General features: G+C 40.4%; 1 protein-coding gene across 21 annotated transcripts in view; it reads right to left on the bottom strand.

Annotated features, from left to right (window-relative positions):
• FER (FER tyrosine kinase) overlaps nt 1-25,941 on the bottom strand; it is a 458,023-nt gene that overhangs the window by 394,624 nt on the left and 37,458 nt on the right. For all 21 annotated transcript variants that reach the window (XR_015168399.1, XR_015168400.1, XR_015168396.1 and 18 more), the window contains one exon: nt 22,956-23,223. Coding sequence is in view for 15 of the 21 variants with exons in the window: in XM_086413352.1 (XP_086269478.1) it covers nt 22,956-23,223 (268 nt within the window). In the remaining 6 variants the exon portion in view is untranslated. The remainder of the gene's footprint in view (nt 1-22,955; nt 23,224-25,941) is intronic.

Raw genomic sequence — 25,941 nt, 5'->3', positions numbered from 1 at the left:
TGCCTCCAGTTTTGCCCTCTCTTCTCAGGATTATTCTAGTTATTCAGGGTGGTCTTTTTGGTTCCATACAAATTATAAGATTTTTGTTCTATTTCTGTGAAAAACATCCTTGGGATTTTGATTTGTTGTTGTTGTTTAGTTGCTAAGCCAAGTCCAACTCCCTTGTGACCCCATGGAGTGGAGCCCACCAGCCGCCTCTGTTTGTGGGATTTCCAGGCCAGAATCCTGGAGTAGATTGCCATTTCCTTCTCCAAGGGCTCTTCCCAGTCAGGGGTTGAGCCCACATCTCCTGCACCAGCAGGTAGGTTCTCTACCACTGAGCCACCAGGGAAGCCCCGGGATGTTCACAGGTATTACACTGAATCCACACATCATTTTATGTAATAGGAACATTTTAACAGCCTTAATTTTTCCACTCCATGAGCACAGAATATCTTTCCATTTCTCTGTGTCATCTTTAATTTTTTCCCATAACATCTTACAGTTTTCAGTGTACGTGTCTTTCACATCCTAGAATAAATTTACTCCTCAGTATTCTGTTTGTTTCAATTGTAAATGGGACTCTTAACTTCTTATCCTGCGAGTTAGTTGTTAGCATATAGGAACACACACAAAAAATGTGTTTTACATTGACTTTGTACCCAGAAACTTTATTGTATTCATTAATTATTTCTAACAGGTTTTTCTAATGGAGTCTTTAGGGTTTTCTATACATAACACCACGGGATTCACAAATGGTGATGGATTTACTTCTTCCTTTCTAATTTGGATGCTTTTTATTTCTTGTTCTTGACTGATGGCTGTGGTTTGGACTTCCAATACTTTGTTGAATAAAAGTGTGAGAGTGGACATCATCATCTAGTTCCTGATCTTAGAGATCTTTTTCACCTTGGAGTATAAGCTGTGCATTTGTCATGAAAGTGAAAGTCACGCAGTCGTGTCCAACTCTTTGCAACCCCATAGAATTCTCTAGGCCAGAATACTGGAGTAGGTAGCCTTTCCCATCTCCAGGGATGGAACCCAGGTCTCCCATAGTGCAGGCGGATTCTTTACCAGACTTTGTTTTTTGGAATTTTTTTATCACTGTCTCAATCTTCTTCCTGTTGATCTGTTCATGCAGATTTGCTTTTTCTCTGTGATTCACCCTTGGAAGGTTGTATGGTGTGACTGAAAAAACTGTGCACTGCTTCCAGGTGTCCAATCTGTTGGTGGATAGCAGTTCATAAAATCCTCTTACACTCCATTGTATTTCCGTGGCACCCACTGCCATTTCTCTTCTTTCATTTCCAACTTTTACTACCAGAGTTTTCTCTTTTTTCCTACTGAGTCTAGCCAAAGGGTTGTCAATACTGAGTACTGCCATCCTTTGTTTTCTGGTTGTTCTGTATCTCCACTGTTTCTTTTTCCTTGTTTTTCTGTCTGCCATTTTACTTTGGTGATTTTCCATGAGATTTTTGTTTCCTTTTTAAAATAAAAAAAATTCTTTTTCTCATGTCTCTGCTCTAAATTTGTTTTGTGTTTACCACGAGGTTTGCATGAAATATCTCACAGATAAAAGAGTTCTCTTTTCTGCTGGACGGTTTTCATTTGCTTACATGGGTTGCTTCCTTTCCTTCTTCCACTTCTGTATCTGATTGTCTCAAATTATCTGTTTTATATTGTGTTTATCACCAAGTTGAAGTAGCCATAGTTTTATTTTGTTTCTTACTGTTCCCCCCGCCAACCTTTATCCAATAATTAAATGTTTAACAACTTATTTTCATAGGGTTGCAATTTCCTGATTCTTTTCTATCACCTTAGTCATACTTTTGTGCATTCTGCCTTTTTGTTTTAGGAGAAGAGCTCCTTTCAACATTTCTTATAAAGCACGTTTAGTGGTAATGAACTCTAGGAAAGACTTTTTTTCTCCTTCATATCTGAAGAATAACTCTGCTGAATGTAGTATTATTGGCTGACACTTTTCATATTTCAGTATTTTGAGTATGTCACCCCGTTTTCTCCAGGCACATAGAGTTTCTGCTGAGAAATCTGCTGATGGTCGAATGTGGGCTCTTTTGAAGGTTACCATCCTTTTTTTCCCTGGATGCCTTTAACATTGTTGGTGGTGGTGTGGTGTTTTTGTTTTTTGTTTGTTTGTTTGTTTTGCATTTACTTTGGAGAATTTTAATACAATGGGTCTTCTGTTCAGTTCAGTCGTGTCTGACTCTTTGCGACCCCATGGACTGCAGCACGCCAGGCCTCCCTGTCCATCACCAACTCCGGGGGTCTACTCAAACTCATGTCCATTGAGTCGGTGATGCCATCCAACCATCTCATCCTCTGTCGTTCCCATCACCTCCTGCCCCCAACCCCTCCCAGCATCAGGTCTTTTCTAGTGAGTCAGTTCTTTGCATGAAGTGACCAAAGTATTGGAGTTTCAGTTTCAGCATCAGTCCTTCCAACGAATATTCAGGACTGATTTCCTTTAGGATGGACTGGTTGGATCTCCGTGCACTCCAAGGGACTCTCAAGAGTCTTCTCCAACACCACAGTTCAAAAGCATCAATAACGTGTCTTGGAGAAGGTCATTTTACATTGAGGTTATAAGGAGTTCTCTTAGCGTCGTGTAACCAGTTCTTTCCCCAGGTCTGGGGAGTTCTCAGTTGTTATTTCTTTATTTAAAGTCTCTGCTCCCATTCCCCTCTCGTCTCCATGCAGGATATCCACTATTCTAATGTTAACCTTTCTAATAGAAATGGGTATTTCTCACAGAATTTCTTTTAAGATCTTAATGCTCTCTCTTCTAACTGTACCATTTCTAGATTTCTGTCTTTGGACTAGCTAGCTCTCTCTTCCATACAGTCTGCTCAACTTCCAATTCTTTCGAGAGAATTCTTCATCTCCTTTATTGATGTAACTTCAGAACTTGTTTGGTTCTTTTTGAGAGTTTCAATCTCTCTGGTAAAGTATTGCCTCTGTTCTTTCATTTTATTCCTGAGCTCACAGAACTGCCTCTCTGAGTTTCCTTGTAGCTCCCCACCTTTCTTCATGACAGCTGTTTTACAGTAGGGGGCACAAGAGCACAAGTTTCTGGCTTGTCCCACCTGAGCTGCCTCTGGTGAATTTGAGAGTTGACACTTTCACTTGCCACCACCCACTGACAGGTACCACCCAGTCCCCTAGATGTCACTGTGCCTGCAGGGTTACTGATGCCTTACTACTGCTGGAGTCAACAGGGTCATCCCCTGGGAAACCAGGATGTCAGGTGCCTCTGGCACTTTCAGAGTCTCCCGGGTGGCAGGGTCTGCTGCCATTGGTGGGGGTGGGAGTGTGTGGAGGAGGTCAGGGTCACAGGTGTCTCTACTGTGACCGGGCTGTAAGGTGCCCAGGTCCTGCCACTGTGGGCACAGGGCGGAGTGCTGGGCACTTTTGAAGCTGCACAGATACAGCTGCGGGCTCCACGGTCCCTGCTGCTGTCGCTGGGAGCTGGGGACAGCTCTGCGGCCAGGGAGCTGCTGCTGCCTCTGCCGAGCCTGATGCCACCAGGCTCTCTGGGGCTGCAGCTCAGATGGCGGCCAGGGCTCTGGGGTCGCAGCACTGCCTACTGCATTCTCCAGCAGCCTCCTCTGTGTGTTCCCAGACGCCCACCTTCAGATGGACAGACACGAGCGATTCTCCAGCATTGAAGTGCTTTGCACAGAGGCACGTCTGCTGAGTTACAGATTTTACAACTTGTAGATTAAAAGGGAGAGACAAAGGGAGTATCTCATGTGGACATGATGATTTTTTAACTGGATGACTTGATTTTTGCTCTTGAGTAAAATGAGTTATTTATATATTAACTCCTTACCAAATAGACGTTTTGTAAATATTTTCTCCCATTTGGTGGGCAGCCTGTTCATTCTGCTGTTAATTTCTTGCTACACAGAAGCTTTTCATAAATGCTTTTGTTGTTGATTTATTTTTTGCTTTTTGCTGCTTGAGTTTTTGTGTCTTTTTCAAAAACCACTGTGAAGAACAATATCAAGGAGTTTTTTTTTAATTCCTATGTTTTCTTCTAGCAGCTTTACAGTTTCACGTCTTACATTTAAGCTTTTTGTCCATTCCAGTTAAATTTTTATGAGTGGTGTGAGTCATGCTTCATCCTTTTGCAAAAGGCCATTCTTGGCTTCCTTGTCAAGTTTTAGTTGACCATATCATGGGTTTATTTCTGGGCTATCAGTTCTGCTCCATTGACCTAGGCCTCTGGTTCTAAGCCAGGACCATGCTGTTTTGATGATCGCACCTTTGCAAACATGCTAAAATGAGGGAGTGTGACGCATCTAGATTTAGTCCACTTTCTCAGAATTGTTTTGGCCATTTGGGAGTCTTCGTGATTCCATATGAATTTTAGGACTGTTTTTCTGTGTCTGTGAAAATGCCATTGTAATTTTGATAGAAATTGCATTAAATTAATAGATGGCTTTTGGCAGTAAGGACATGTTAAAAATGCTAACTATCCCATTTCATTAGCACAGAATGTCTTTCCATTTTTGTGTCTTCCTGAGTTCCTCTCATTAGTCTTATAATTTTCAGTGTACAGGGCTTTCCCTTTTTGGTCACATTTGTTATTAAGGATTTTAACTTTTATGATATTGTACATAGGATTACTGTCTTTCTTTTTCAAATAGTTCATCATCAGTGTATAGAAACAAAATATGTTTTACTGAATTCGCCTATTAGTTCTATTAGTTTCTTGGTACTACTTTTATTATTCTCTATATATAATATCATATACTCCACAAACAGAGGCAACTTGACTTTCTCCTTCCCCATTTGGATGCCTTTTATTTCTGGCAGGTGTAATTTTATGTAAATAAAGAAACACAAAGTAAAATTCACATTAGCATAGAATAAAACACATATTCAAACTAAAACAGCTGTCAAAATAACAAGAGATGTTCACTTTCGTGCATAATTAGAGAAATAAAAATTTAAGCTATACTAGCTATCATTTCTACCTACCAGATTAATAAAAATTCATAAGTTTGACAACATAATCTCTTGCCTAGATCAAGTAGAAGCTGGCAGTTTCATGTATTCCTGCTAGATACACAAAATGGTGCAATGGCCACAAAGGAAATTTATATTTATAGAGACAATATAGCAACACTACAAAGACATTTACACTTTGACCTAGAAATGACCTAGAAATTTCCAGGAATGTGGGCAGTACCGAAGAATATGCTAACCATCAGACAACTGGACTCATCTCCCATTCTGGTTTACTTCAGTTCAGTTCAGTCATTCAGTCATGTCCGACTCTTTGCCATCCCATGGACTGCAGCACACCAGGCCTCCCTGCCCATCACCAACTCCCAGAGTTTACTCAAACTCATGTCAACTGAGTCAGTGATGCCATTCAACCATCTCATCCTTGGTTCTCCCTTCTCCTCCTGCCCTCAATCTTTCCCAGCATCAGGGTCTTTTCCAGTGAGTCAGTTCTTCACATGAGGTGGCCAAAGTACTGGAGTTTCAGCTTTAGCATCCAATGAATATTCAGGACTGATATCCTTTACGATGGACTGGTTTGATCTCCTTGCTATACAAGGGACTCTCAAGAGTCTTCTCCAACACCAAAAGCTATGGTTTCTTCTAGCAGTCAGATAAAGATGTGAAAGTTGGACCATAAAGAAGGCTGAGTGCTGAAGAATTGATGCTTTTGAATTATGGTGCTGGAGAAGATTCCTGGGAGTCTTTTGGACTTCAAGGAGACCAAACCAGTGAATCTCAAAGGAAATCAATGCTTTGGAAGGACTGATGCTGAAGCTGAAGCTCCAATACTTCTGCCACCTGATGGGAAGAGTCAACTCACTGGAAAAGACCCTGATTCTGGGCAAGATGAAGGCAGGAGGAGAAGCAGGCAGCAGGAGATAAGATGGTTAGATAGCACCATCGACTCAATGGACATGAATCTGTGCAAACTCCAGGAGATAGTGAAGGACAGGGGAGTCTGGTGTGCTACAGTACAGGGGGTCACAAAAGAGTTGGACACAACTTACTGACTGAATAACAACAACAAAATAAATAAATTTTTTTTAAAAAAAGGAATCAGGATCCCTTGGGGAAAGGGTTTACTGAAGGACTGAAAAAGGAACATTCAAAAGATGAGCCTGGAACATTTTAGTATGCCAGGAAATAGAGAGTACTCAAAGAATCTAGGAAAACACTCCAGGTAACTGAAAGAAAATATGCCTACCTAGGCTCCTATCACCCAATATTTTTCCAAAAGCAATACAATGAAAACATAAAAATCAAAAAAAAAAAAAAACACAAAACCATGCCCTCAGGATTAAAGACGGAATGTACACACTTCAAAATAAATTTAAGAAAAAGCACCAAAGCACAGAGTGTGACTTCTCACCGACATGTTCCAGATTACAGGAACTGAGGAACCTAACAACTAAATGCAATGAGTGATTCCCAATTAGATACTGAACCAGGATAAAAAAGAATTCTCTGCCAAAAGCGGACCGTATTGGAAAAGCTGACAGAAGCTAGATATGCAACATAATTTTGATGATAGCATGGTAATAATGCTATACTTCCCAAATCCCAAATCATTACACTGTGAATATGCTCTTAGAAAAAAACACGTTTAAGTATTTAAAAATAAAGAGGCATGATGTCTTCAACCAACCTGCCAATCATTCCGAAAAATGTACATATATATATATATAAAACACAAATTATATACAGAGAGAAAGGGAACTGCAGAGCAAATATGGCAAAATGCTAGCAATTAATAAACAGAGTAGAGTTCATAGGGGAATCTTTGTTCTATTCTTGAAACGTTGTTGCACATTTTAATGTTTTCAAGTAAAGACATAAAAATTACTACCTACAAGATTTCTGCTTCTGTCAAGATAGGGGAACAAGCAAGGGGAACAAGAGGAACTTATCCTCTTGGATAAAACAACTAAAAGTTGGACAAAAGTATAAGAAATAGCATTCAAGTCACTGGACGTCAAGCAAGTAAGGGCAGTGAACTCTGAGAGACTATAAATAAATGAACTGAACTGTAAGGTTATCCTAGTTTACTGAACGCTGAGAATGTCCATGATACAGCTCGAGGAAGAAGAGCCAAGTAGAACTTAGCAATCTCCACGACTTAGATGGTTCCGAGCACAGAGAGGCCAATGCAGTCAGCGTACTGGTGAAGAGACAAGGACAGAGATGAGAGAAAAGAGAGCGGTAGGAAGAGAAAACTCAGATCTGCAGAGACTCACCCATGATTTGTTTTAGCTAAGTAGTGATCAGGTCAGGGCATGAGGAAACGACTCTATGCCAAGGAAATAATCCACCCACAAGGATTATGACAGGAAATGCTACGCAGGGCTCACGTGGAATGGTACCAGGTCCCAACAGCCAGAATTTAAAACCTCATAATATAGGGAGCATCCTTTGCATATTAAGAATGATCCTGCCTCAGTAGAGGAGATAAATCCACCCAAGACTACACACACACTGCTGGTCCACCACACAAATGTAAAAAGCAAGAGCCAAAAACATCACGCTGAGCCCAAGTAACTTCATCATATCTCAAAGCTCAAGAATATTTAAAGGTAAAACTATTCAGTACCTAAAAAGGTAAAATTGATAATGCCCCATATCAAGGGAATGCAGATGCAGGAAAATACAACCCAAAATGAGGAGAGAAATCAGTCAATCAGCTGCTCCAGAAACAACAGCAAATAATAGAAGATAGGGAAAATAAGAGTCACTATGATGGCGTTCCATAGGCTCCTAAAATTAAAAGAAAGAACACATACGTTAAGTAGAGACATGGAAATTTTAAAGGATTCAAACTGAACTAGTACAGATGATTCATGAATGACTTGCTCATTTTCAACATGCAAATCACTCAAGCACTTCCTTTCTCTTTTCTTCTCTCCAAATCTTCCATCTTAAACACAGGTGTGGGGTAAAAGCACGATGTGAGTTTCGAAAGGTATGAAAAGATGAAGGATTGGCATACAGGGGCATATTTAAATTGAAATACTGGTGAGACAAGAAGTGGCACTGCCAGAGGAAGAAGGAAAGAGGCAATGATATTGTTGGAACAGAAGAGGTCTAGGAGGGTGATTTAACTCACTGATACAATTATTACAGAGCCAGAGGGGGAGGCCAGTCCAAAACAGTGGCACAGGAAGACCCTTAACATACCTCCCCGCTTGATATTTCAAATCTACAACCACACATGTGATCCGTTCAGTTCAGTCACTCACTCGTGTCCAGCTCCCTGCGACCCCATGGACTGCAGCACGCCAGTCCTCCCTGTCCATCACCAACTCCCAGAGTCTACTCATACTCATGTCCATTGAGTCGGTGATGCCATCCAGCCATCTCATCCTCTCTTGTCCCCTTCTCCTCCTGCCCCCAATCCCTCCCAGCATCAGGGTCTTTTCCAAGGAGTCAGTTCTTCACATCAGGTGGCCAAAGGATTGGAGTTTCAGTTTCAGCATCAGTCCTTCCAATGAGTATTCAGGACGGATTTCCTTTAGGATGGACTGTTTGGATCTCCTTGCAGTCCAAGGGACTCTCAAGAGTCTTCTCCAACACCACAGTTCAAAAGCATCAATTCTTCGGCACTCAGCCTTCTTTATAGTCCAACTCTCACATCCATACATGACCACTGGAAAAACCATAGCTTTGACTAAATGGAACTTTGTTGGCAAAGTAATGTCTCTGCTCTTTAAGACGCTGTCTAGGTTGGTTATAACTTTTCTTCCAAGGAGCAGGCATCTTTTAATCTCACAGCTGCAGTCACCATCTGCAGTGATTTTGAAGCCCCCAAAAATAACGTCTGACACTGTTTCCACTGTTTTCCCATCTATTTGCCATGAAGTGATGGGACCAGATGCCATGATCTTACTTTTCCCAATGTTGAGTTTTAGGCCAATGTTTTCACTCTCCTCTTTCACTTTCATCAAGAGGCTTTTGAGTTCCTCTTCACTTTCTGCCATAAGGGTGGTGTCATCTGCATATCTGAGGTTACTGATATTGCTCCTAGCAATCTTGATTCCAGCTTGTGCTTCATCCAGCCTAGCATTTCTCATGATGTACTCTGCATATAAGTTAAATAAGCAGGGTGACAATATACAGCCTTGACGTATTCCTTTCCTGATTTGGAACCAGTCTGTTCTTCCAAGTCCAATTCTAACTGTTATTTCTTGACCTGTATACAGATTTCTCAGGAGGCAGGTCAGGTGGTCTGGTATTCCCATCTCTAAGAATTCTCCACAGTTTGTGGTGATCCACACAGTCAAAGGCTTTGGCATAGTCAATAAAGAGAAGTAGATGCTTTTGTGGAACTCTCGTACTTTTTCAATGATCCAATGAAGTTGGCAATTAGATCTCCAATTCCTCTGCCTTTCCTAAATCCAGTTTGAACATCTGGAAGTTCACGGTTCATATACTGTTGAAGACTGGGTTGGAAGATTTTGAGCATTACTTTGCTAGCATGTGAGATGAGTGCAATTGTGTAGTAGTTTGAGCATTCTTTGGCATTGCCTTTCTTTGGGATTGGAATGAAAACCGACCTTTTCCAGTCCTGTGGCCACTGCTGAGTTTTCCAAATTTGCTGGCATACTGAGTGCACTTTCACAGCATCATCTTTTAGGATCTCAAATAGCTCAACTGGAATTCCATCACCTCCACTAACTTTGTTCGTAGTGATGCTTCCTAAGGCCCACTTGACTTCATATTCCAGGATGTCTGGCTCTAGGTGAGTGATCACACCATCGTGATTATCTGGGTCGTGAAGATCTATTCTGTATAGTTCTTCTGTGCATTCTCGTCACTTCTTCTTAATATCTTCTGCTTCTCTTAGGTCCATACCATTTCTGTCCTTTACTGTGCCCATCTTTGCATGAAATGTTCCCTTGGTATCTCTATTTTTCCTGAAGAGATTTCTAGTCTTTCCCATTCTATTCTTTTCCTCTATTTCTTTGCACTGATCACTGAGGAAGGCTTTCTTATCTCTCCTTGCTATTCTTTGGAACTCTGCATTCAGATGCTTATATCTTTCCTTTTCTCCTTTGCCTTTCACTTGTCTTCTTTACACAGCTATTTGTAAGGCCTCCTCAGACAACCTTTTTGTATTTCTTTTTCTTGGGGATGGTCTTGATCACTGCCTTCTGTACAATGTCACAAACCTACATCCATAGTTCATCAGGCATTCTGTCTACCATATCTAGTCTCTTCCATTTTGTCTACCATATCTTGTCACTTCCACTGTATAATCATAAGGGGTTTGATTTTGGTCATGCCTGAGTGGTCTAGTGGTTTTCCCTACTGTCTTCAATTTAAGTCTTAATTTGGCAACATATAACACACGTAATTGTAGCCATGAAATTAAAAGACGCTTACTCCTTAGAAGGAAAGTTATGACCAACGTAGATAGCATATTAAAAAGCAGAGATATTACTTTGCCAACAAAGGTCTGTCTAGTCAAGGCTATGACTTTTCCAGTGGTCGTGTATGGATATGAGAGTTGGACTATAAAGAAAGCTGAGCACCAAAGAATTGATGCTTTTGAACTGTGGTGTTGGAGAAGACTCTTGAGAGTCCCTTGGACTGTAAGGAGATCCAACCAGTCCATCCTAAAGGAGATCAGTCCTGTGTGTTCATTGGAAGGAGTGATGCTGAGACTGAAACTGCAATACTTTGACCACCTCATGCGATGAGTTGACTCACTGGAAAAGACCCTGATGCTGGGAGGGATTGGGGGCAGGAGGAGAAGGGGACGACAGAGGATGAGATGGCTGGATGGCATCACTGACTCGATGGACATGAGTTTGGGTGAACTCCGGGAGTTGGTGATGGACAGGGAGGCCTGGCGTGCTGCGGTTCACGGGTCGCAAAGAGTCGGACATGACTGAGTGACTGAACTGAACTGAACTGAACACATGTAATAGTTCCAAGTAAAAAAGAACTGTAAACTAGTTGAATGGGCTGCTCCACAATAAGGGATAAAGAGACCACAGCAAGATGCACGGTGACTCTGAAACCCGTCCCCCAGTGTAGTGGCACACAGCTGGGAGGCATCTCATGAGCCCAGAGTCTGTCTTTAAGGATCAAAGGGTCTGTGCCCCACGTTGGGCACCCCAACCCTTGGGACCTGCGCCAGAGAGACAAGGCCCGCAGATATCTGGCTTTAGAAACCAACGGGGCTTACAGCCAGGGTGGGCTGTGTGGACCTGAGATCCTCCTATGAAGGGGTTCAGGTGCGGACTCACTGGTTCCAGGAACCAGCACAGAGGCCAGCTTGGAAAGTAACTGGATTGTACCTGAAGGAGATGTGGCTGCTCGTCTGCTGGAGGGACAGATTACCTGGGATTTTTCCTCCTGGGTTTCTGCACTCTGACCCCACCTTGTTGTTGCAAGGGGGAGAGCACACCATCCATCTAGAGCCAAGAGCCTGCCCCACCCACAGTGCTCACCACAGGCATGCCCCATTCCCACCACTCCACCCCCATGATGGGGAACACCACAGGTGTGCCCCTCCCCAGCACTCTCTCTTTCCCTGCGTCCCTATATCAGGGGCAAGCCCCGTCCCAGCACTCCCCCCAACACCCCCCCCCATTATGGGGAACACCGCAGGCGTGCCCCTCCCCAGCACTCTCTGCTTCCCGCCTCCCTAAATCGGGGGCAAGCCCCGTCCCAGCAGTCTCGCACAGCCGCACTAACGCTCTTGAAGAACAGCCTACACAAGGAGCCCTCCTGACTGCCCGGTTCTGGGGGCCAGAGGAGCTTTCGCTCCTGGCCCCACGGGACTCGAACAGTCAGAAAGACAGTTCTGGGCAGAATACCACACCCAGGACACTACATAAAGAGCAAAGGGAAACACCCCTGGTCTGCATATGAAAAAGGCCCCATTAATCGTCCCCATTAATCGTCCCGGACTTCAACCTGAACAGGAGGTTTCATGTCTGCAATACACCTAAAGGCTATAAGGCTTCTCTTTGGGAGCATAAGCAAGGAAACACCATCTGCGCACCATCGCATCCTCGTGACAGAACGCTGGTACCTCCCAGAAAGAAGCACGTGCACTCATCTGAAGCCCCAATTCTTCCAACAGCTACCAAGGGGACACCTCTGGAACTTGACCTGGATGTCAGCAGGGTATACAATCCTTGTGCTGTAAGACTTCATGTATCTATCCAATTATTTCAAAAGTTATTGTCTGAGAAACAGGCTTCCAATCAGCCTGAACCTGGGTGCTGACTGAGATCACTCCCTTTAGAACTCTTGGCACACCCTGGACAAGTGAGAGCTATCAAGAATAAATCAGACTACTTAGAGCACATAGGACCCAGAGACAATCAAGAGCTAAGCATGGCTGAATGAGCACAGCCCTCTCTTACATAAGGCCTGGTTCTTCAAGACTGGGAGAGGGAGCTTTTTTATCAAATACATAGAAACAATTACACGGAGTCAAGCAAAGAAAAAAAAAAAAAACAGGAATATATTCCAACCAAAAGAGTAAGATGAAACCTCAGAGAAAGACCTTAATATAACAGATATAAGTAAAATGCATGACACAGAGGTAAAGAGATGCTTACTGAACTCCAAAGAAGAATGGATGAATACTGTGAGAGCTATAATGGACGGACAGAAAGTATTTTAAAACATTACATGGATGCCACAGAACCAAAGAACACAATAACTGAACTGAAAACTACACTAGAGGGTTCAAGAGCTGACCAGATAAACTAGAGTAACCAAGCAGCAACCTGGAAGGGCAGCTGGACTCACCCAGACAAGCAGCGAAAAGAAGCAAGAGTTGTCAAAAGGGAAGATAACGAGGCCTATGAGACTACATCAAGCAGAGCAACATTCACATTATAGGGCCCAGAAGGAGAAGAGAGAAGGGGGGCAGAAAAAACGGTGACCGTAAACTCCCACAACCTGGGGAAGAAACCATTCAGATCCAGGAAGCAAAGAAAGTGCCAAGTAAGATGAACACAATAAATCAAAACATCAAAAAAGGTAAAGATAAAGAGAGAATCTTAAAAGCTGCAAGAGAAAAACAACTTGTTGTATAAACAGGAACTCCCACAAGACCATCTGCTGATTTTCCAGGAGAAATTCTGCAAGTCAAAAGGGAATAACACAACATACTTAAAGTGACGACGGGGAAAACCCACAACCAAGAGCACTCTATCATTCAGAACCAAAGGGGAGATTTAAAAAAAAGGCTTCTAAATAAGCAAAAGCTAAAGTAGTTCATCAGGCTTCCCCTGTGGGTCAGTGGTAAAGAACGCATCGCCAATGCAGGAGATGCGGGTTCAAAAAGAGTCAGGAAGATCCCCTGAAGGAGGAAATGGAAACCCACTCCAGTATTCTTGCCAGGGAAATCCCATTGACAGAGGAGCCTGACGGGCTGCAGTCCACAGGGCTGCAGAAGAGTCGGACACGACTTAGTGACTAAACAACAATGAAAAAGAGTTCATCACCACTTAACAGCACTCACAGGAAATGTTAATGGGTCTTCTCTAAGCTGAAAGGAACCGGCACTAACCAATGAAAAATATATGAGAGCAAAAACCTCACGGGTAAGAGCAAATATACGGTAAAGGTAGTAGATTAACCACAACTACTGGTAAGAAGGGTAAAAGACAAAGTAGCAAAATTAATTAAAACTACATAATTAGTTACAGGATTAGTTACCTTTAACTACATAATTAGTTAAAGGATACACAAAAAGATGTAAAATATGTCATCAAGAACATAAAACATGACTGAGGGGAATAAAAATGCAAGTTTTCAGAATGTGTTCAAATTTAAGTTGCTACCAACTTAAACTAGACTGCTATATATATAGATCATTATATGTAAACCTCATGGTAACCACAAAAAATATATATATATATACAGTAGATACACAAAAGATGAGAATGGAATCTAAACATAACACTAAAGAAATTCATCAAACCACAAGAGAAACAAGCAAGAGATGAAGAAAGGAACAGACAGAAATTACAAAAAGAGCCAGAAAACAAGCAACAGAATGACATAAGTACACACCTATTAATATTTATTTTCAATGTAATTGGACCAAATTATCTGGTTAAAAGATACAGGTTGGCTGAATGGATAAATTTTTTAAAATTAAAAAATAAAAGACTAACTTATATGTTGCCGAAAAGAGACTTAGTTCAGGTTTAAGGACGCAAAGACTGAAAGCAGAGGGATGGAAAAACATATTCCATGCAAAGAGAAATGGAAAGAAAGCTGGTGTAGCTATACTTAACATTAGACACAACAGACTTTAAAACAAAGACCATAATAGAAGACAAGGAAAAGCATTATATAATGTAAAGGGGTCAATTCAACAAGAGGATGTAACATTTATAAATCTCTACACACCTAACATCAGATCAGATCAGTCGCTCAGTCGTGTCCGACTCTTTGCGACCCCATGAATCGCAGCATGCCAGGCCTCCCTGTCCATCACCAACTCCCAGAGTTCACTTAGACTCACGTCCATCGAGTCAGTGATGCCATCATCCATCTCATCCTCTGTCGTCCCCTTCTCCTCCTGCCCCCAATCCCTCCCAGCATCAGGGTCTTTTCCAATGAGTCAACTCTTCGCATGACATAGGGACACTTAAATATATAAGGCAACTATCAACAGATCTAAATGGAAAATTTGACAGCAATACAGTAATTGTTGGAGACTACCCCATTTACATCAATGGATAAATATCCACACAGAAAATCAACAGGGAAATAACAGCTTGAAATGAATCATTAGACCTGACTGGTTTGAGAGAAATACTGACTGGTTTGAGAGAATATTCTACCGCAAAGCAGCAGAACACACATTCTCTTCAAGGGCGTGTGGAGCATTCTCAAGATTCGGCCACATGCTGGACCACAAAACAAGTCTCAATAAATTGCCTGAAATAATATCACACAATTTCTATCAAAATTCTAATGGCATTTTGCACAGACTAGAGTAACTCTAAAATCTGTATGGTATCAAAGTCCCCAAATAGCTAAAGCAACCTTGAGGAAGAAAAGAAGGGGGGAATGAACAAAGCTGTGGGCATCATGCTCCCTGATTCCAGACCATGCTGATGGAAACAGGGCGATGCTGGCATGAGACACACAGATCAATGGAACAGAAGAGAGAGCTGGGAAACAAACCCACAGGCAAATGGACAACTGATTTACGACAAGATTGCCAGGAAAAACATCAATAGCCTCAGAGATGCAGATGACACCACCCTTATGGGAGAAAGTGAAGAGGAATTAAAGAGCCTCTTGATGAAAGTGAAAGAGAGTGAAAAAGTTGGCTTAAAGCTCAACATTCAGAAAACTAAAATCATGGCATCCAGTCCCATCACTTCATGGGAAATAAATGGGGAAACAGAGGAAAGAGTGACAGACTATTTTTCTGGGCTCCAAAATCACTGCAGATGGTGACTGCAGCCATGAAATTAAAAGACGCTTACTCCTTGGAAGGAAAGTAATGACCAAACTAGACAGCATATTAAAAAGCAGAGACATTATTTTGCCAACAAAGGTCCATTTAGTCAAAGCTATGGTTTTTCCAGTGGTCATGTATGCATGTGAGAGTTGGACTGTGAAGAAAGCTGAGCACTAAAGAATTGATGCTTTTGAACTGTGGTGCTGAAGAAGGCTCTTGAGAGTCCCTTGGACTGCAAGGAGATCCAACCAGTCCATCCTAAAGGAAATCAGTCCTGAATGTTAATTGGAAGGACTGAAGCTAAAGATGAAACTCCAATACTTTGGCCACCTGATGTGAAAAACTGTCTCATTAGAAAAGACCCTGATGCTGGGAAAGATTGAAGGCAGGAGGAGAAGGGGATTGGCAGAGGATCAGATGGTTGGATGGCATCACCAACTCGATGGACATGAGTTTGAGTAAGCTCCAGGAGTTGGCAATGGACAGGGATGCGATGGATAGGGAGGGTTGCAAAGAGTCAGACACAACTGAGCGACTGAACTAAACTGAATTTACAACAAAGGAGGCAAGAATATGCAATGTGAAAGGGCAATCTCTTTGATAAATAGTACTGGGAAAACCGAACAGTCACATGCAAGAGAATAAAACTGGATTACTATCTTACACCATACACAAAAATCCACTCAAAATGGATTGAAAACTTGAATGTAAGATCAGAAACCATAAAACTCCTAGAGGAACACACAGTCACCATGCTCCTTTTCATCACTCAGAGATAGTATTGGGTCTGATTCAAAGGTAACGGCAAGGAAAGCAAAAATAAACAAGGCTACATCAAAGAGCTTCGGTACAGCAAAGGAAACCATCAACCAAACCAAAAGTCAACCTCCAGAATAGAAGATACTGGCGAACCATACAGCCAATAAAGCACGAATATCTAGATCATATAAAGAATTCATACAACTAAACAAGAGCAACAAAACCCAACTCTAAAGTAGGCAAAGGTGCATAAAAAGCTGCTCATCACCACCAACTATCAGGGAAACGCAAATCAAACCACAATGAGATATCATCACTTACGTGTCAGAATGGCTTTTACCAAAAGGACAAGTACTGGAAATTTTTAAGAGAAAAAGGAACCCTTACATACTGTGAGTTAGAATGTAATTTAGTGCAGCCACTGTATAAAACAATATGACAGTTCCTCCAATGATTAATAACATACCTCATACGGTACTAGAACTGTATGATCTAGTTATTCCACTTCTGCATATTTATCTACAGTAAACAAAAACACCAACTGAAGGAGATAGATGCCTCCTTATGTTCACTGTAACACTGTTTAAAACAGTCAGACATGGAAATCACCTAAGTGTCCATCAGGGGACGAAGAGATAAAGATGTGTACATATACACGACAGAGTACTTCTCAGTCAGAGGAAAGAAGGAAATGCTGCCGTTTATGACAGCATGGATGGGCTGTGGGGCTACTATGCAAAGTGAAGTCAGTCAGTCAGAGAAAGACCAACAGCGTACGATTTCACTTAAATGCAGAATCTAAAAAACAAAACAAATGAACAAAGAAAACAAAACCCGCAGGAACAGACTGGTGGTTGTCAAAGGGAAAGCAGGCTCGGGCGTTAGTGAAAGGGTGAAGGGGCCAATTATATGCTGACAGATGATAACGAGACGCTGTAATGAGCACTCTACAGTGTACACCAGTTTTACTGGAATTAAAACAAACAAACCAAAAAACTATCCTAACAAGAAAAAGAGGTAGGAAGGAAGGAAGGGAAAAAGGTTAATTCATTTGTCAAAAAGGGAGAACAAGTCTAAATAACTATGTACTTTGTAACAGAGATTCAAAAGATATGAAATAAAAAATGACCAAACCTCAGGGAGAAACAGACAGAGTCACAATTATAATCAGAGGTTTCAACACCCCTCCCAATGACTGATTGCTAGGGAGACAGAAACGAGTAAAGACGCTACTATCGACCGTCGTGACCCGTCCTGTACAGCAGTGCAAACAACAAGCGCAGAGCACAGCGTGCACGTGAAGAGCCACCTGGACGGAGCACACGCTGCATCATGAGACGAGCTGTGAATTTAAGAGGCTTCAAGTCACGTAAGATTAGATCCTGGAAGACAATGGCACTAAATTTGAAATCAATATCAAAAATATCTCTTAAAAGAAAAAACTTCTTGGAAACTAAATAATAGACTTTAAAAGACTACATGGGTCAAGGGAGAAATCAAAAGTGAAACTAAAATGTATTCTGAACTGAAAAAAATGAAAATAAGCATCAGAGAGTTTTTTGAAATGCAGCAAAAACATTACTCGGAGAAAACTGAGAACACTACAGAAGAAGATGGTCTTAATCTCAATTTCTACTTTATTAATTCAGAGAAGAAAAAGAGTAAATGAAGCCCAGGTTAAATGGGAAAAAATTAACTGATTGCAGAGCAGAAGTCAATGCAACAGAAAACAGAATATCAATAGAGACAGTGAATGAAATAAAAGACTGGTTCCCAGATAACATCAGTAAAGCTGAGAAATCTCTAGCCAATCTGATCAGGGGAAAAAAAAGACATAAATTACCAATGTCAGGCATGAAAGAGATAAGACCACTACAGATTCTCCAAATAGGAAAAAGACAATAAGGCAAAATAATAAACAACACTAAAAATTAATGGACAACTTAGAAAAAAATGAACAAATTCCCAAAAGGCGCCAAAGTTCACTCAAGAAGAAAAAGATAATCTGAATAGCTCTCTATTTTAAAAATTAAATTTATAACTAAAAACCTTCTCCCAAAGAAAACTCTAGACCAAGATTATTTCACTGGTGAATTCTATCAAACATCTAAATCTAAGCAAGAAATAAAACCAATTCTACATAAACTTCTTCAGAAAATTGAAGAAGAGAAAATACTTCCCAACTTGTATAATGAAGCCAGCATAACTCTGATACCAAAACCAGACAATATTAAAACAAAAGGGACTCTAGATCAAAATCCTCCAGCAACACTGATAAAAAAAATTCTCCAAAAACTAATTTTTAGCAAATTGAATCCAGTGATATAAAAAAGGGATAATACAAAAAAAGATGAAGTGGGATTTAATGCAGGAATACAAGTCGCATTTTGTTGTTCTTTTTTTTTTTTTTTTTTTTTAGCAATCATCAAATGTTTCAAACACCTGAAAATCAATGAGCACATTTCAACATATTATTAAACTGAGAAGAAAAACAACATAATCATCTAAGCAGAAGAAGATAGACCAGTTGACAAAATCCAATGTTAATGAACAAAGTCTTAGCTAGGCAGGAATAGAAGGGAATTTTCACAAGCGTATAGAAGACATCTACCAAAGTTAACATCATAACAAATACTGAAAGACAATGCTTTTCCCCTAAAATCAGGAACAAGACATAGATGTCTGCTGTCAATACTTTTATTGAATTTTGCACTGGGGGTTTTAGCTATTGTTAGAAGGCAAGAAAAATAAATAAAAGGCATCCAAATTGGAAAAGAAGAACTAAAATTCTCTTTGTTTACAGATAATATAATCATCTGTGTAGAAAAGTCAATGGAATCTACAAGGAAACGGCAAATAAGTATGTTTTGCCAAGTTTACGTTATGAGATTGACATATATAATAACAATGAACAGTGGAAAATGGAAAATTAGGAAAAATGCTACTTATAAGAACATCCAAAAATATGAAATACACATAAATCTGAAAGGTCTATACACTGACAACTGTAAGATTATTCAGAAAAAGAAGATACACCATGTTTATGGTGTGTATATAAAGTTCCAATATAATATGGTGTATTGTAAAGCTCCAATACTGTTACAATATACATTTTCCTGAAATTTACCTATATATATATATATTTAATGCATTCCAATAAAAATTCAGTAACCTCTTTTAAAAAAATTGATGAGTTGTTCTAAAACACATATGGAAATGCACAGGAATTAAAATAGTCAAAACAATTTTGGGGAAAAAGAGCACAAAGAGAAATTACACTATATAACTTTGAGATTACTAGAAAGTCACAGTAATCAAAATAGTGTTACTGGTGTCATGGTAGATAAAGAAATGAATGGAACAGATCAAGTGTGTAGAAACAGACTTACTCATTATGGTCAACTGATTTTCAACAAAATGAAACAGTAATTCAATAAAGAAAGCTTAATCCTTTCTAAAAATGTTGATGGAATAAATGGATATCCATTAACAACAACAACAAAAAAAACTGACTTTAATCTATAACTTGTCCCATATACAAAAATTAACTAAAAATGGGTCATAGACATAAATATAAAAGTATAAAACTTCCAGATGCAAACACAGGTGAAAACACCTTTGGATCAGGCAGATTTTTTTTTAGATATAACGTGAAAAACCTAATGAGCTAAAGAAAAAATTGATATATTGAACTTTACTTTTAGGTAGAATAAATGATGCATTTTCAGCATTAAGAGGAAAAGCTGACATACTCCTTGTTTTTCTTTGGGTTTCCTACCATTGTTCAACCGTTATCTCTCAAGCATTCCTCTTTGAAAAGCAACACTACCCACTTAGACCACTTCCTCTCAATCTATCACCCTTCCCTAGCCCCCTTTTCCATGCCCCACATTCTACTGCCTTTTTTAATCATCTTAGCATTTGTCTCCATCTATGGACTCTGGGAGTTGGTGATGGACAGGGAGCCCTGGCGTGCTGCGGTTCATGGGTCACAAAGAGTCGGACACAACTGAGTGACTGAACTGAGCTGATTCCTCACCTTAATACCTGACACTTCAATGCACACGTTGATGATTCCTCCTTTGTCCTGACCTCACAAATCCTGTATCTTCTTACCCATTAATCCTATCTCTTGTTCCTTCCAGTACCTTACTTTCCTAAGGAGTATAATTCCAGTTAAACATAGTCAATAAAACAGATGGCTATTTTTCCACTCCTTTCCAAAATCCCACTGAAATACAAGATAAAGTATAAATTTACAATCACAAAGAAGATAGAAAAGGCAACAATCACAGATAAGACATGCCAATAAAAATGTTAGAAAATATTATAAAAGCAGGAAGGGGTAACTGAGTAGCATCAGGAAAAGCTGAAACACAAGTGTTCTACAAAGTCGAGGTCAAGAAGAGAAGGCCTTGTGACAGGAGGGGGAACTGGAGGAAAACGCGTGAAGAGGCCAAGCTTCCAGTAATAGGACAAGTAAGCGCCAGGGATGGCACAGCACGGTGGCCGTGGGTCACACTGACGTATGAGATGGGACAGCTGTTAAGTGAGTCCATTCCGAGAGTTCTTATCCAAAGGAGAAACTTTTTCTACCATTTTTAATGGGGCTTTCCTCGTGGCTCAGCAGGTAAAGAATCTGCCTGCAATGTGGGAGACCTGGGTTCCATCCCTGGCTTGGGAAGATCCCCTGGAGAAGAGGAAGGCTCCCCGCTCCAGTATTCTGGCCTGGGGAATTCTCCATGGAGCTGTATTAGTTCATGGGGTTGCAAAGAGTTACAATCTATTGCAGTAATCATTTCACAACAGACATAAACCATCACGCTATATACCTTAAATCTATACAGCGATGTATGTCAATGATATCTCAATAAGACTCTGGGGGGCAGGGAGAAGAAAAGACCCACCTACAGGGCCAGATAACTCCAGGAAAGCCCGGGAACTGGAGAAAGCTAAATGAAGGAAAAGGAGAGGGCGCTGAAACAGGAGGATCGGTTCAGGCTGCATAAGGAACAGCCAGAATTCTAGGGCCTATTGCTCAGCCCACAGACAGGCAACTATTCCTCCCCCAGAGCAGACAGAAACAAGCAGAAAAAATTAACCAGAGAGACTCTGGATGCAGAGACACCAGGCAGCTTACCAAACCAGGAGGATTAACTAAAACATGACTCTCTGAACACCCAATCTACTTTCTCTACATATTCCCGTAACAGAGTAGTCTAACAAAATACAGGACACCAGGTAAATTTGAATAGCGGACAAAAAATAGTCTTTAGTGTATGCATCCCTGGAGGAGGAAATGGCAGCCCACTCCAGTATTCATGCCTGGAGAATCCCACGGACAGAGGAGCCTGGCGGGCTACAGTCCATGGGGTCACAAAGAGTGGGACACGACTGAGAGACTGAGCACTCCGAGGCTATGCATTTCTCATTGTTGCCTGCAGATTTAACTGGTGATCTATATTTTAATTTGCTACATAAAGCAACCCTACCTTCAGACTAGAACCTAGAGAAATGTTCTTCAGGGAAACTCACTGGCCCAGGAAAGGAAGTTAAAGATATTCACATTAGGAGTTCTCAGCGAAATCAAAGGTCCTTCCCAGATCACACACCACACACACAATCCCCATAAGAAACAGAGCTTCCTCTACAATCTACTCAAATCTTAAGACCCGTGAGTGCAAGAAACACACTAATTCTAACTTTCTGAAGTAAAATAAAATTTTCTTAACTTTGAATACATACAGTGAAATGTGAAGACAATGGAAATAGCAAAAATCCAAGACTATTAAGGTGTGTAATATTTCATCTTTTATGCCTTCAAAGGATAATGAGCAGTACAATATGGACCTTTATTTTTATAGCCCTTAATTTTTAATTTTATATATTTTATAAAATGAATAATAATAATATAATCTTTAAGTTAAAAAACCATATTGTTTATTCAAAGAATTTTACGTGTCATTAAATCATCAGTATATTAGCATTTTAGTAATGAAATGGTAGCAAAAAACACCTACACATTACAATATTCCATGGGACTATACTAATGACTCACAGAAGAATTCAAGGAAGGTGCGTTATAAAGAAAGTTTGTGCCAAAAGGATAAAACAGCAGGGCGCAAGGGACCCAAGGAAGTAGGGTACTTAGGAAAATAAAATTTTAAGAAGGGTTCTCAAAGCTGACTAATCATTAGAATAATCTGGACACCTATTGGGGAAAAAAAAGATTTCAAAGCTCAAAAATTTCAGACCTAATGACCCAGAATATTGGGAGATGGACCCAAATCTCACAGTTTCTGAAACTTTCCCCATGTGATTCTGATGGTCAGCAGGAGTTTAGAACCACTGCTTTAGAATGCTGACTTCGGTGTGCTTATTCAATAGTATGGCACCCCACTCCAGTACTCTTGTCTGGAGAATCCCATGGATGGAGGAGCCTGGTAGGCTGCAGTCCATGGGGCCGCTAAGAGTCGGACACGACTCAGTGACTTCACTTTCACTTTTCACTTTCATGCTTTGGAGAAGGAAATGGCAACCCACTCCAGTATTCTTGCCTGGAGAATCCCAGGGATGGGAGAGCCTGTTGGGCTGCCGTCTATGGGGTCACACAGAGTCAGACACAACTGAAGCAACTTAGCAGCAGCAGTAGCAGCAGGAGCTTTCAATAGTATTATCTATTTGCTTTAAGGACAATTACGAAGCTACAGACGAAAAATGATGAAATTATTCTTCTTACCTTGGATACATTGCTGACATAATTCATTTGGATAGTACTTTCCTTATCAACTTGATTACAAAGGTTCTGTAAAGTAGATGCATATTCTTTATCACTTTTTATTCTCAGGGCCATGAATTTCTTCACTGTTTCCAGTAACCGTAATTCCCAGTCTTGCAATTTTAACACAGCTTCGTGTGAATTCTTCAGGTCACTCCCAAACCCCATCTTTGTAAGGCACTGTCTTATCCTCCACACTGCACAACTGAGCCTTCTAATCAGCACATATCTGTGTATGTAAACAAAAGGAAAAGAATCTTAAATCAAAAGCAAATTAATCTTCAAAGCAAAGTTATGGCCCATTTTTTTAGAGTGAAAAAAAAATCACTATAACTGAATGTTTTCCCCCAAAGATCAGGAACAAGATGAGGATGTCCAGTCTCAGCACTTCAACTCAACCTGTTCTAGTCAGTACAATGAAGGAAATGAAACAATTTCCATTGACACTGGGAAGGAAGAAATGAAACTATATTTATTTACAGATGATATGACACTGTATCTAGAAAATCCTAAGAAGTACAATTTTACGAGTATTAGAACTAATAAATGAGCTCGGTAACATTACAGGGTACAAGATCAATAAACAAATAGCAACTGTATTTCTATATTCTAGCAATGACCAATCTGAAAATAAAATTTAAAAACAATTCCATTTACAACAGCATCAAAAAGAATAAAATATTTAGGAATAAATTTTGCAAAATAAACACAAAACTTTACTCTTAAAATTATAAAACACTGTTGAAAAATGCAAAGAAAACCTAAATAAATGGAAAGACTCATGTTAATGGATCCAAAAGACTTAATATTGTTAAACAGGCAATCCTGTTCAATTTGATCTACCAATTTAACTCAATCCACAATAAAATCTAAGCTAGCTTTTTTCTTTTTTTTTTTTTTGCAGAAATTGATAAACTAATCTTAAAATTTACTTAGATATGCAAGGGAGCCAGAACAGTCGACCAAACAAAAAACCAAAACACCATGAAGAAAAAGAACAGAGTTGAAGGACTCAGAATTCAGTGCCATGTCTATTCAACAAAGGAAAAAAAGTCTTCTCTACTACAGATGCTGGGACGATTGAATTCCACATGCAAAAGACTGTGGAATGCAGTCTGCCTTAGACCATATACAAAAAAATTAACTCGAAAGAAATCACAGATTCAAATAGAGCTAAAACTGTAAAACTCTCAGAAGAAAATAAAGCAGTATTTATTTTCTTGGCTGACCTTGGCTCAGACAATGGCTTCTAGATATGACACCAAAAGTACAAGAAACAAAATAAAAATATATAAATTTGGTTTCATCAAAATTAAAAACTTCTGTACTTCAAAGGCCAACATCAAGTAAGTGATAATGCCACAGAACGGGAGAAAATATTTACAAATTATGTATCTGATAAGCAGCATCTACCTGGATTATACAAAGATTTCTTAACATCAGTAACAACATAACAAACTAATTAACATGGGCAAAAGACAGATATGACTAGATATTTCTCCAAATAAAATTTATAGATGCCCACTGCTGCTGCTGCTGCTAAGTCGCTTCAGTCGTGTCGGACTCTGTACGACCCCAGACGGCAGCCCAGCAGGCTCGCCCGTCCCTGGGACTCTCCAGGCAGGAACACTGGCGTGGGTGCCATTTCCTCCTCCCACATGAGAAGATGTTCAGTCTCACTGGCCATTAGGAAAATGCCGACCAAAACCACAGTGAGACATCATTCCGTATCACTAAGATGTCTATAACAAAAGGATAGATAATAGCAAATGTTGGAGACTGTGAAGAAATCAGAACCATCATATGTTGCTGGTATAAATTTAAAATAGGCAGTTCCTCAAAAATTAAACACAGAGTTATCATATATGACCAAGAAATTTCACTCTTAGGCATATACTCAAGAGAAATAAAAACATATGCCCACACAAAAACTTGTATATGAATATCTGCCAAACAGTCATCAACTGATGAATGGATAAATGAAGTATAACGATACAAGGAAACATGATTCGACAATGAAAAGGGATTGATACAAGGTACGGCACGGATAAACCTCGCTAACATTCTACGTGAAGACGTCGAACACAGAAGACTGACACGCTGTCCTGTCTTCTTACATGGAATGTCCGAAATCTACCTTCAGAGACATAAATCAGACTAGTATTTGACTAAAGCTGGCAAATGCGGGAAGAAATGAAGGGCGACTGCTAACGGGTAATGGATTTCCTTTTGCGGTGAGGAGAGTGCTCCGAAATTGATTGTGGCAATGGCTGCACAACTCTGTGAACACTAAATTGTACAATTTAAATGGGTGAATTATTCAGCATGTGAGTTATATCTCAAAGTTGTTTAAAAAATCACTAGAGCATAACTTATTATCATCTGAAGGTCAGTGGGGCTTCCCTGATGGCTTAAGGACACTCCTTAAGGACGCTCTTCCACAGAAGCAATCACCACTGAGGAGTCTGTGTCTTGGTTAACACCACCATTAATTAGGAAATGCAGAATAGTTAATGGGCTTCCCTGGTGGCTCAGCTAGTAAAGAATCCGCCTGCAATGCAGGAGACCCTGGTTCAATTCCCGGGTCAGGAAGATCCCCTGGAGAAAAGATAGGCTACCCACTCCATTTTCTTGGGCTTTCCTGGTGTCCAGATGGCAAAGAATCCGCCTGCAAGTGGGAGGCTTGGGTTCAATCCCTGGGTTGGGAAGATCCCCTGGAGGAGGGCATGGCAACCCACTCCAGTATTCTTGCCTGGAGAATCCCCATGGACAAAGGGGCCTGGCAGGTTACAGTCCATGGGGTCACAAAGAGTCAGACACAACTGACTGACTAAGCCCAAAGGTCAATTATCAGAAAATTACCCCAAATCTATTCCTACTTGTTTGATATAAATCCCAAGAACTATGATAGAATTTATTTTCCCCTCCAGCCTCCTAGAATTTCAGG

Source organism: Bos grunniens, chromosome 7, assembly GCF_055505025.1.
Source record: "Bos grunniens cultivar Pamir isolate PY7600 chromosome 7, Bosgru_T2T1.0, whole genome shotgun sequence".
Classification (NCBI taxonomy): domain Eukaryota; kingdom Metazoa; phylum Chordata; class Mammalia; order Artiodactyla; family Bovidae; genus Bos; species Bos grunniens.
This window is presented reverse-complemented; position numbering and strand designations above follow the sequence as displayed.